Genomic DNA, 12773 nt, shown 5'->3' with positions numbered 1-12773 from the left:
TCTAACCCAATGTCTTTTTTGCTGGTCTTGCTGCTCTTCTTCTCCCCAAAGAGTCCACTGTGACAGGAGCGATGTATAGAAAAATATTTTCCTAAATTTTTGCAGTCTGTTTTAAAGTGACTTAATGTGTTTTTATTGCCTCTGTTAGATTTGCCTTCTATGATGGGCCTCCTTTTGCAACTGGACTGCCTCACTATGGGCATATACTTGCAGGGACAATTAAAGACATAGTTACAAGATATGCTCATCAGAGTGGATTTCATGTTGACAGAAGATTTGGATGGGATTGTCATGGCTTACCTGTGGTATGTTTGAGCCTCCAGCCTTACAGAGTTCTATTTTTTTTTTAAGCATTCGATTTTATCATATGTTAAAGTATGATAGATTTTGACTATATATCACTTTTCTTCTAATTGATTTCTATAATAATATCATTGAGACATCATTTTCTGAGAGCTAACTTTTTAAGGTTGTTTTAATGTCTAGAATTGTTCAGTTGCAGTTGTTTCATTGGACAGGGTGTTAACAGTTTTATCACAAATTTTCAGGAATATGAAATTGATAAGACACTGGGAATCAGAGGACCAGAGGACGTGGCCAAGATGGGAGTTGCAGAGTATAATAGTCAATGTCGAGCAATTGTGATGAGATATTCTACTGAGTGGAGGGTATGTTGGGTTATTTTCAGTAGAATAAATTAAAACTTCAGTTTTTAAATGGAAGTTGAAATGGTTTATGATCCTTTTTGCCTTTATGAGATGCTCCGGAAAGTGAGGCTGTGTGAGGTGGTGACACAAGGGGGCTGACCCTCCTCTCTGCAGTGTGTATACCTAAGAAAGGGTCTTTGACTTTCCCCTCCAACCCTGTTAACTTAAATTGTTAGCTTTAACTGAACCCTCTCTTTTTCTGATTTCTGTGTGCTCAGTTGGTCTTCTGTATTTAATGTCCTACCTATCCACAGTATATGACAGGAGCCAGGCTGCCCTAGCAAATAGCTTAACTTGAATGTTTCAGTATAAAAATACAGATGGTAAAAAAAATAATTTCCGTCTGGACCCATTCTTGTTATATTAATTTGACTCCCGTGTTGTCCCTAGCTTCTCTCAGCTTGATCTCCCATAAGTTGGTACCTTTAGAGTAGCAAGTGCTGGCAGATCTCCAGCCCTCTCTTGTTCTCATGGGCATAAAAACAAAGATCCTCATCTCCACCTTTCTTCCCTGGCTCTCAGATTCTTCCTATCTGGTTAGATTAGTCTGTCTATATGACTTAAAAAGATGCCTGACTTTTATTTTTTTTTATCTCCTCCACCTTATCACTTTGACCTCTCAAACCTATTCTTCTGCCAGAATTCCCTGTTCTTCCAATGATTCATTCTTCCATTCTTCAAACAGTGGTCTCCATGATCAAATCAGACACCAAATCCTCGTAAATCTTTCTTAATGTCTCTGTCTAGTCATTTCTTTTTAGTCCTACAACCTTTCCCTAGCTTCTCACTCACTATTGTCTTGATTTGTATAACAAACTCTTAATTGGTCTCTTCTGCATACTCTTTCCACTTAGGCTGCTAAATTAATCTCTCTCAAAAGCCTGTGTTCATTGTGCTCTTCCCTTGCTCAAAACTCTTGAGTAGCTTCTCTTCATTGGGGGATAAAATGATTTCAGTATGAAAATCAAAACCCCTCAATTTTCTCCCAACCTAACCTTCTTTCCTGATTGCCAGTAGGGAAAAGTACTGATAAGTATAACATAGATAGAAGTCTTTTTTTTTTTTTTTTTTTAAGTTTTCATTTTGAAGTAATTTGAGACTAAAAACTACAAAAATAGTGCAAAGAGTTCACCCACCTTTCTGAAATGTTAACATCCTCACTAACAGTAGTGTAATTATTAAAGCAGAAATTAACATTGATTCAATACTAAAGACCTTATTGAAATTTCACCAGTTGTCCTACTCATTTTTATTTCTCATCCAGGTTCCAGTCCAGGATCATGTATTACATTTCATTGTCATGTCTCCTTAGTCTCTTCCAATCTGGAACATTCCCTCAGTCTTTCTTTGTCTTTCATATCCTTCATTTTTGAAGAGTGTGAACCAGTTATTTTGTAGAATGTTCCTCAATGTCTGATGTTTCCTCATGGTTCAAGTTACACATATTCAGCAAGAATGCCTCAGAAGTGATGTTGTACCCTTCGCAGTGTATCATATCCGGAGACATGTTGATATGTCTGGTGATGTTAAGTTTGTTGGGCAAAGAAGGTGCCTATTGGATTTCTCCATTGTAAAATTACGATTTTTCCCTTTTTAGTTAATAAGTATTCTGTGGGGAGATTCTTTGCAATATCCTGTTTTTCATCATTTTTTCACTCAATAATGTTAGCGTCCATTGATGACTCTTGCCAGCAGCGATTAACCTGTGGTGTTTGCTGAATGGTGATTTTGGTAGAAGACTTTCGTAGAAGAATATTTATACTTGTAAATAGCATTATTTGCATGTAGAACAAATGACAAGAAAACTTGTTCTTAACTTTACGTAGTGTGCTGTTTTCAAAATAGATTCACTTGAACCATTGATTATTCTGTTTTCCTAAAATCATATGTGGTGTACAATAACAAATATTGTTGTCTAATAATACTGTAATATTTGTATTTTTTAAGTCTGTTGTAACCAGACTTGGCCGGTGGATTGACTTTGACAATGACTACAAAACTATGTACCCGCAATTCATGGAATCTGTCTGGTAGGTTTATTTGAAATTGTAAATATGATGAGTATTTTGTTGTATGGTGAGTAGAGAGGTGCTCTAACATGAAACAGCTTGTTTTCAGGTCCACAGTTATTTATCTGAAGTCTTTGGGGCCAGGTATGGTTTTGAATTCAGAAATTTTTGGATTCTAGAGAGGTAAATAGGGTATGCATATATTCTGTAGTATGTAGTAGCCCCATGAGTAGCAAACCTGTAATCAAATACATAAGTATTTCTGTATCAGAACATGTAAATATTCACACTGAGAATAAGTAAAGTATATAAATGAACTGATATCAGTTAAAAAATTGTTTTGTCAAATTGTTTGTACCAAACTTAGGTAAAATTAGTTTTCAGAAGTGTTGTTTTTTTTTTTTAATTAAATGTAAGAGATTATACAATTTAATACTGAGACATTGTATAGTGCAGTCACTGTTTCACAACAGTTTCAAAATGAAATTTTATTTTTTTACTATCATAAGACAACTGTAACAATACTCATCTTGATAGCTGGTTTAGTTTGGGCCTTCTACAATATTCTGAAAATTATTATTTATAATTATTGAGCTAACAGATACTATTAATATAGTTACAAAATGCATTATGTACATAATTCAGCCAGCTTTAAGGACGTTCTACTTTTATTATATCATGCATAAAAATACAGGTGAGTTGCAATGCTGTGTTGTAAGTTGCACTTTTTGTCATGTAATTGTTGAAAACTCTTGTTTCTTGTTAGGTGGGTTTTCAAACAACTCTATGATAAAGGCCTTGTTTATAGGGGTGTGAAAGTTATGCCCTTCTCCACAGCATGCAGTACTCCACTTTCCAACTTTGAATCTCACCAAAATTACAAGGTATGTGAGATGCTGAGATACCATTTGATATTAAGTTATGGATGTGATTTTGGTTAGTATTCCCAAGTGGTCCCTGGTGTGGAAGTTTCACCTGTCTTAGTTCAGCCACTTCTTATCTAGGGCTGATAATGTTGCCAGCCACTGTACCTAGGCTCTGTTAAGATAGAAAAATGATGGATTTTTATTCCCCTGGGATTTATGAATGTTGTTTTTTAGTGCGATAGGTTTTGCTTGTTTTAACCATATTTTTGTGCCTCTCTCTTTGGTTAACAAGTCCAACTCTGTCATATTTCCTTCTAATCACTGATGATTTTATGCCTTATCTGTTATCTTAAACCTCATTTGTTTGTTAAAGGTATTAGGAAGAAAATTTAATTTGGGAATGGTGGACAATATTATGATCTTTTCACTGATGAAGTGGAATAACTTGCTGTCATTAGTATGACAGAGGAGTTTAGAGGTGTCTAATGTATACGAAGTACATTGCTTTAACTATCTAAATAGATGGTAGCAGGGAGTGAGTTTTCTGTTCTTACATGTTTGAGAATTTATCTAACCCTCTTTGCTTTTAAAGGATATTGACTTGGATGGAATTCTAGTTTCATGGCTCAGAGTCAACCATTATATTAGTAAAACTTCCGTTCTAAGGCACTTTTCATTTATAGAATGCTTTCACATACGCCATTTGATCTTTGCAAATCTTTGTGAGATTGTTATTGTTGTTAGGTGCTGTGGAGTTGGTTCCAACTCACAGTGACCCTGTGTACAACAGAACAAAATACTGCCCAGTCCTGCAGCATCCTCACAATCATTGTTATGCTTGAGCCCATCGTTACAGCCACTGTGTCAGTCCATCTCATTGAAGGTCTTCCTCTTTTTCACTGACTCTCTCCTTTATTTACCAGGCATGATGTCTTTCTCCAGGGACTGGTCCCTCCTGATAGCGTGTCCAAAGTACATAAGACAAAATCTTGCCATCCTCCCTTTTAAGAACATCCTGGCTGTAGTTCTTCCAAGATGGATTTGTTCGTTCTTCTGGCAGTCCATGGTATATTCAGTATTCTTCACCAACACCATAATTCAAAGGTGTCAGTTCTTCTTCAGTCTTCCTTATTCATTGTCCTGCTTTTGAATGCATATGAGGCATTTAAAATTACCATGCTTGAGTCAGGCGTACTTTAGTCCTCAAAGTGGCGTCTTTCCTTTTTGACCCTTTAAAGAGGTCTTTTGCAACAGATTTGCCTAATGCAATACATCGTTTGATTTCTCGACTGCTGTTTCCATGGGCGTTGATTGTGTATCCAAGTAAAATGAAATCCTTGACAACTTCAGTCTTTTCTCTGCTTATGTTAATGTTGCTTATTGGTCCAGTTGTGAGGATTTTTCTTTTCTTTATGTTGAGGTATAATCGATACTGAAGTCTGTAATCTTTGATCTTCATCAGTAAGTGCTTCAAGTCCTCTTCGCTTTAGCAAGCAAGATTGTGTCATCTGCATATCCCAAGTTGTTAATGAGTCTTTCTCCAGTCCTGATGCTGCATTCTTCTTCATATAGTCTAGTTTTTTGCATTATTTGCCCAGTATACAGATTGAATAAATGTGGTGAAAGGATACAACTCTGATGAACACCTTTCCTAGTTTTAAACTCCACAGTATCCCCTTGTTCTGTTTGAGTGACTGCCTCTTGGTCTGTGTACAGGTTGCTCATGAGCACAGTTAACTGTTCTGAATTCCCATTCTTTGTAATGTTATCCATAGTTTGTTATGATTCACACAGTCGATTGCCTTTGAATAGTCAATAAAACACAGGTAAACATCTTTCTGGTATTCTCTGCTTTCAGCCAGGATCCATCTGACATCAACAGTTATGTCTCGTGTTCCATGTCCTCGTCTGAATCCGACTTGAATTTCTGGCTGTTCTGTGTCGTACTGCTGCAACTGTTTTTGAATTATCTTCAGCAAAATTGCATTTACATGTGACGTTAATGATGTTGTTCAGTTGTAACACCTTTCTTTGGAATGCGCACAAATATGGATCTTTTCAGTCAGTTGGCCGGGTAGCTCGTCCCCATTAACATAAATTTACTGCCCACTAAGGTTCTTATCTCATCTTTTGAGTTGCTGCTATCAATTTGATCCCATATATATAGTCTTGAAAGAGCACACAACACTCAAGGCAGACATTCTTTACTAGTTAAGCTGTTTGGTTTTAAGAAGACTTTGGGGGATATTTTTGGTTTTAGGTTTAAAGATTATCTCAGGGCATTAGTTTCAGAGGTTTATCCAACCTTCATAGCTCCAGAAAGTCTGGAGTCCATGAGAATTTGAAATTCTGTTCTGCATTTCCCTTTTGATCAGGAATCTACTATGGAATCTTTGATCAAAACATTTAGTAATGGTACGCAGGCACCATTGCGTTCTTCTGACCTCATGGCAAAGGAGGCAGTTGTTCATGGAGGCAATTTGCCACGCGTTCCATATCCTCTTATTCCTCACTTTCCTTCTTCCTCTCTTGTTTGAAGTGAATAGAGACCAGTTGTTGTACCTTGGATGGCCGCTTGCATGCTTTTAAGACCTCAGGTACTGCGTATCAAACTAGGAGGTAGAACAGAAGCACTCAACATGTTGTTAGGCCAGTTAACTGGGACTTGCCATGAAACCATGACCCTAAACAAGAAACCAACTCCCATAGGGTTTTTGGTTGTACATAAGCAGCCTCAGCAGCTACTATTTTTTTTTTTGGTTGTTGTTGTAAGTGTGTCTATTACACAAGTTTTGCCAGTTCAACTTTTTACAGTTGTGCAACTTATTGACAACACTTACCATAATCTCTCCCACTCCTGGTAGTCACTAATAAACTTTGTTCTCTATACATTTACCTTTTCTTGTCTTTTTATATAACTGAGGCCGTACAATGTTTGTCCTTTTGTAATTGATGTATTTCTCTCAGCATAATGTCCTTCAGCTCCTTGCATGTTGTATTTACCGTAGGTTCTTGATCATATGCTACCTCCTGATATAGCTGAACGTCAACAGATTCTTTTTGGTACAGTAACTCTGTGTGTGCCTTCCATCGTCTTTTGATGCTTCCTGCATCATTCAATATATTGCCCATAGAATCCTTCAGTATTGCGACTTGAGCCTTGAATTTTTTTTTTCTCCTGGGATTCAGACCCAGAACTTCCAAGTGACTCTTTATGTGTGTGTGTATCTTAGGTGAAAGTTTACAGTGCAAATTTGTTTTTCATTTGAAAATTTTATATATAAATTGTTTTGTGACATTAGTTGCAATCCCTGCAATGTGTCCGCACTCTCCCCCTTTCCACCCTGGGTTCTCCATGTTCATTCGTCCAGTTTTCCTGTTTCTTTCTGCCTTCCTGTCTTTGCTTTCAGGCAGACGTTGCCCATTTGGTCTCATATGCTTGATTGAACTAAGAAGCGCAATCCTCATATGTGTTAATATTTGTTGTATAGGCCTGTCTAATCTTTGGCTGAAAGGTGGGCTTTCATAGTGGCTTCAGTTCTGAATTAGCTGGGTGTCCAGGGGCCATAATCTAGAGGGTTCCTCCAGTGAGTGTCAGACCAGTACCTCTGGTCTTTTTTTGTGAATTTGAATTCTGTTCTACATTTTTCTCCCTGTCTGTCTGGCATCCTCTATTGTGATTCTTGTCAGCGGTAGGTGGTGATAGCTAGACATCATCTAGTTCTTCTGGGCTCAGGCTGGTGGAGGCTTTGGTTCATGTGGTCCATTAGCCCTTTGGACTAATATTTTCCTTGTATCTTTGGTTTTCTTCAATTTCCTTTGCTCCGAAGGTGATGGGAACACTAGATGTATCTTAGATGGTGCTCACAAACTGTTAAGACCCAAGACGCTACTCCAAAGTAGGATATAGAACATTTTCTTTATGGACTATGTTATGCTAATTGACCTAGATGTCTCCTGAGACTATGGTCCCCAGCCCTCAGTCCTTCAAGGTGTTTGAATGTGTCTAGTAAGCTTCTATGACTTTGCCTTGGTCAAGTTATGATGACTTCGTCTATATTGTGTGTTGTCTTTCCCTCCACCAGAGTTAGTGGTTAAGAGCTACAGCTGCTAACCAAAAGGTTGGCAGTTTGAATCCACCAGCTGCTCCTTGGAAACCCTATGGAGTAGTTCTACTCTGTCCTGTAGGGTCACTATGAGTCAGATTCGACTCAATGGCAACTGTTTCGGTTGGGTTTTTGGTTTACTGTCAGGTTAGTGATTTCCCGTCCCCACCACTCCCCTGTTTCATAACCATCAAATTTTTTTTTTTTTTTTTCCTGTATGTAAACCTTTTCTTGGGTGTTTATAATAATGGTCTCATACAATACTTGTCCTGTTATGACTGACTTATTTCACTCAGCATAAGGCCATCCAGATTCATCCATGTTGTGAAATTTTTCACAGATTCATCTCAAGCTTTGAATTTTTTCTTCAGTTCTTTGAGCTTGAGAAATGCCAAGCTTGTTCTTCCCTTTTGGTTTTCTAAGTCCAGGTCTTTGCACATTTTATTATAATACTTTACTTTGTCCTCTTGAGCTGTCCTTTGAAATCTTCTGTTCAGCTCTTTTACTTCATCATTTCTTCTATTTGCTTTAGCTACTCTATGTTCAAGAGCTAGTTTCAGAGTCTCTTCTGACATCTATTTTGGTCTTTTGTTTCTTTCCTATCTCTTAATGACTTTTTGCTTTCTTTATGTATGATGTCCTTTATGTCATCCCACAACTCGTCTGGACTTCGGTCACTAGTGTTCAGTGTGTCAAATCCATTCTTGAGTTGGTCTCTAAATTCAAGTAGTATATACTTAAGGTTGTACTTTGGCTCTTGTGGACTTGTTTTAATTTTCTTCAGCTTTAGCTTGAACTTGCATATGAGCAGTTGATGGTCTATTCTTCAGACGGCCCCTGGCCTTGTTCAGACTAATGGTATTGGATATTTTCCATCCTCTCTTTCCACAGTTGTAGTCAATTTGATTCCTGTGTTTTCCATCTGACGAGGTTCATGTGTAAAGTTGCCATTTATGTTGTTGAAAAAAGGTATTTGCAATGAGTAAGTTGTTGGTCTTGCAAAATTCTATCATGCAATCTCCGACGTCATTTCTGTCACCAAGGACATATTTTCCAACTATTGATCCTTCTTTGTTTCCAACCTTTGCATTCTAATCACCAGTAATTGTCAGTGCATCATGATTACATATGTGATCAATTTCAGACTGCAGCAGTTGTAACAATTTTCAGTCTCTTCGTCTTTGGCATTAGTGGTTACTGCATGAATTTGAACAATAGTCTTTTTAACTGGTCTTCCTTATAGGCATATGGACATTATCCTATCTCTGAGAGCGTTGTACTTCAGGATAGCTCTTGAAATGTTCTTTTTTGATGACAAATACAGCACTGTTCCTCTTTAATTTGTCATTCCTGGCATAGTAGACTACATGATTGTCCAAATCACAGTGGCCAATACCAGTCCATTTCAGCTGACTAATGCCTAGGACATTGATCTTCAAGCGTTCCATTTCATTTTTGACAACTTCTGGTTTTCCTAGATTTATATTTTGTATATTCCACGTTCTGATTACTAATGGATGTGGGTATGATGATGATTCCTGTTGTTTTCTAAATACCATCTGTGATATTGCATATTGTATTGTATTTTTGTAATGGAAGATTACAAGCACAGAACAATAAAGAGAATAATATACTAAGCACTTGGGTAACCAGACCTAGCTTTGCCAAATCTTAATATATTGCTATATTTGCTTACTTAAAAAAAAAAACAAAAAACTTTAATATGGATAATTTCAGGCATATACAAAAGTAACTCTCATGTGTCCATCACGCAGCCCCAACAACTATTAACCTATGACCAATCCCATCCTATCCACACATCCCTGTTCACTTCTCCTCATCCTTTATTTTGAAGCAAACTTCAGACATCATACTATATTATGAAAAATAATCCAGTGTATGTTTCTAATGGATAAGAAATCTTTATCCTTTTTTTAAAACAATTCCACAATACTATTATCATGTCTAAAAAATAGTTATCGTCACTCATTCTTAATATCCTTGTAGTCATTCTTCATATATTTATGCAATGAATTTAGCCAACTGTGCAGTTAGAGGATACAGAACCTGTGAGACTGCCTCACTTTTGGCACCATTTACAAGTTCAGGGGTTCCCAAAACCACCTTCAGGCTTGATAATTCATTAGGAGGACCCATAGAACTCATTGAAAGCTGTTACGATCATGGCTTATCACAGGGAAAGGATACAGGTTAAAATTAGCTGAAGGAAGAGATGCATAGGGCCGAGTCTGGCAGGGGTCCAAATGCAGAGCTTCTGGTCATCCTCTACCCTTCGAATCAGGGCCGGTGTTACCTCCTTCCAGCCATGATGTATGACAACACACACATGCATGCACACACACACACACACTATTGCCAACCAGGGAAGCTCACCCAAACCTCTGATGTCTAGAGTTTTTATTGGGTCTCAATCAACATACTGTCGGCAGGACTCATCTTTAGTGTCCAGTTCCTCCCTAGGTCAGAAATGATATCATGTGGCCCACAGACCCCCTTCTAAATAGCATTCTTAGACTGTTTGTTGGCCAAAGTCTCCAAGCAAACAGAGACACTCCCATTAAGCAGGACAGTCTAGGGGCCTAGAGGTTACCTCCCTGTAGCCGGTCTCTTTGGGTGAGGCTAATTCTTCACTGCACGCCTTCTGTTAATACTCTGTAATTGTTTTAGTCCGGATTATCATCAGTGTTCACATTTCTGATTGACTCATAAATACACCTTCTTCTTTCTTGGGCTTCCTTTTAGTTTTGTTATGGGGTTTTTGTTTGTTTGTTTGTTCATTGTTTTGAATCGGGATCTAAGGAAGGCATGCGCATGCTGATAATTGTCTTTTAGATCTATTTTAACCTGTAGCTCTCCATTTCTTTCACTCTCTTTTATTCTTCTTGCAATTCATTGTTTAGGAAACTGTTTTTGTCTTGTAATTTTTCCCACAGTCTCAATTTTACTGATTACATCCCCATGGTCTGAGTGAATGTTTTCTCTGTCCTCTGTATTTTCTGTAAATTGGTACTTTTTTTTTGTTTTTCTTCAGCATGTACATCATTAAGAGAGGTCACTATTTTTGGTTCTTTTTGGGGAGGGAGTGGGCAAAATTTATATACAATTATATCATAGGTGTATCATTTAATGTGTTCCAGTAAAAAGCATCTATTTATATATTTTTTTAATACATCAGATATTACAGGTAACAGTTGGCCTGATTTTGTTCTTTGTACAAATGGAAACATCCAGCATATATTCTTTGTATCTGCCTTCTCTCACTTAACCTTAAATTTGCGAGGATTATCTATGTTGTGTGTAGTTGTAGATCTTTTCTTCTAATTTCTGTATAGGTTGAATATACAACAACTTATTTATTTCTGGTACCTTTCTCTTTTCCATTCCCTTCCTCACGTCCTGAATGGTGACCACTATGTTGAATTTGTTATCTTTCCCATGCATATTTTTATGCTTTTACCATGTACTTAGGAGCCCTGGTGGTACAGTGATTAAGCATTTGGCTGCTAACGGAAAGGTGGCAGTTCAGACCCACCAGCCACTCCATGGGAAAAAGATGTGGCAGCCTGCTTCCGTAAAGATTTATAGCCTTGGAAACCCTGTGGGATAGTTCTGCTCTGTCACGTAGGGTCACTATGAGTCCGAATCAGCTTGACAGCAATGGGACTATGTATTTAAGTATCCATAAACAATATATAGCATTATTCTGTATGTTTTTAAACCACACAAACTGTATTGCCCCTTCTGCACCTTGCCTTTTATGCTAAGCATTGTATTTTAAATATGCTCCATATTAATACGTGTAGCTTTAAGTTTGATTATTTTAACTGCTGTATAGTGTTTTATATAAAATTTATAGTAACAGTGTTGGCTATGAACATTTTCAGTATGAATCTTCCAGTCGATTCTGACTCATGTTAGGCTCCCAAAATAATTTGTGAACTTCTAGAGTTTGCAAAAGTTATGCTCTTCTATAAAGAAATAACTACATTCTTACTAGAAAAGAGTTGATCAGTATGTAAGTAAAATAAGTTACAGAGAAAGTGCTTCCAACTGTTTCAAAAGGTAAACATTGCTACCAGCTTGTGATATATAAAAATAGATTTATTTTTTGATGTATTATTTTTTACTTTTTAAAAGTATTTGATGAATCATGAAGTTATATGGTCATTGTGGGAAATTTGGAAACCACAGAAAATATAAAGGAGAAAAGATTATAATCTCGATACCCAAAGGCAATCACTATTACTATTTCATATAGGTTTCCCTTTAGTAGTTTTTCTGTTTTTTGTTGTTGTTATTATATTCATTACTGTACCTACTAAAATTAATCTTTTTTTTTTTTTTTTTAACATCTTGGTACTCATTGCCTTATTCATTGTTGAGCTTTCCCATGCATATGAGGTGATTGAAAATACTATGGTTTGGGCCAGGCATACCTTAGTCCTCCAAATGACATTTTTACTTTTTAATACTTTAAAAAGGTCTTTTGCAGCAGACCCTCAATGAGAGATTGACATAGTGGCTGCAAAAATGGGCTCAAACATTGCAGTGATGGTGAGTATGGTGCAGGACCAGGCAGCGTTTCATTCGGTTGTGCATAGGGTCTCTGTGAGTTAGAACCAGCTTGAAGGCACCTAACAACAACAGCCTATTGCCTGGTTTAATGATGAGACAACAGTTTTTGACTCCTCCGTTGACCAGTGCTTTGCCTAAGGATTTCTTTTGTTGTTGGCTTTTAACTTTTGATTTAAGTATAATACACATACAGAAATGGGCACATACAAGAGCATAGCTCAATGATTTTTTTTTTATTTTTATTTTATATTTTATTGTACTTCAGGTGAAGGCTTACAGAACAAATAGTTTCTCATGAAGCAGTAGTACACATGTTGTTTTATGACATTGGTTAACAACCGCACAACATATTAACCCTCTAACTTCTCAACCTTTTTTTTTTTTGGTGAAAATACACATAGCCAAAGATACACCGTTTCAAAAATTTCTACATGCACAGTTCAGTGACATTGACTACGCTCTTCCAATTGTGCTGTTATTCTCACTTAA

General features: G+C 37.0%; 1 protein-coding gene across 2 annotated transcripts in view; it reads left to right on the top strand.

Moving 5' to 3' along the window:
* IARS1 (isoleucyl-tRNA synthetase 1) overlaps positions 1 to 12773 on the top strand; it is a 127348-nt gene that overhangs the window by 20673 nt on the left and 93902 nt on the right. For both annotated transcript variants that reach the window (XM_023738600.1, XM_023738601.1), the window contains exons 3-6: positions 149 to 305; positions 549 to 668; positions 2655 to 2737; positions 3483 to 3600. In XM_023738600.1, the coding sequence (XP_023594368.1) occupies positions 149 to 305; positions 549 to 668; positions 2655 to 2737; positions 3483 to 3600 (478 nt within the window). The remainder of the gene's footprint in view (positions 1 to 148; positions 306 to 548; positions 669 to 2654; positions 2738 to 3482; positions 3601 to 12773) is intronic.

This window comes from Trichechus manatus, unplaced genomic scaffold (genome assembly GCF_000243295.1).
Source record: "Trichechus manatus latirostris isolate Lorelei unplaced genomic scaffold, TriManLat1.0 scaffold00120, whole genome shotgun sequence".
Taxonomy (NCBI): Eukaryota; Metazoa; Chordata; class Mammalia; order Sirenia; family Trichechidae; genus Trichechus; species Trichechus manatus.
This window is presented reverse-complemented; position numbering and strand designations above follow the sequence as displayed.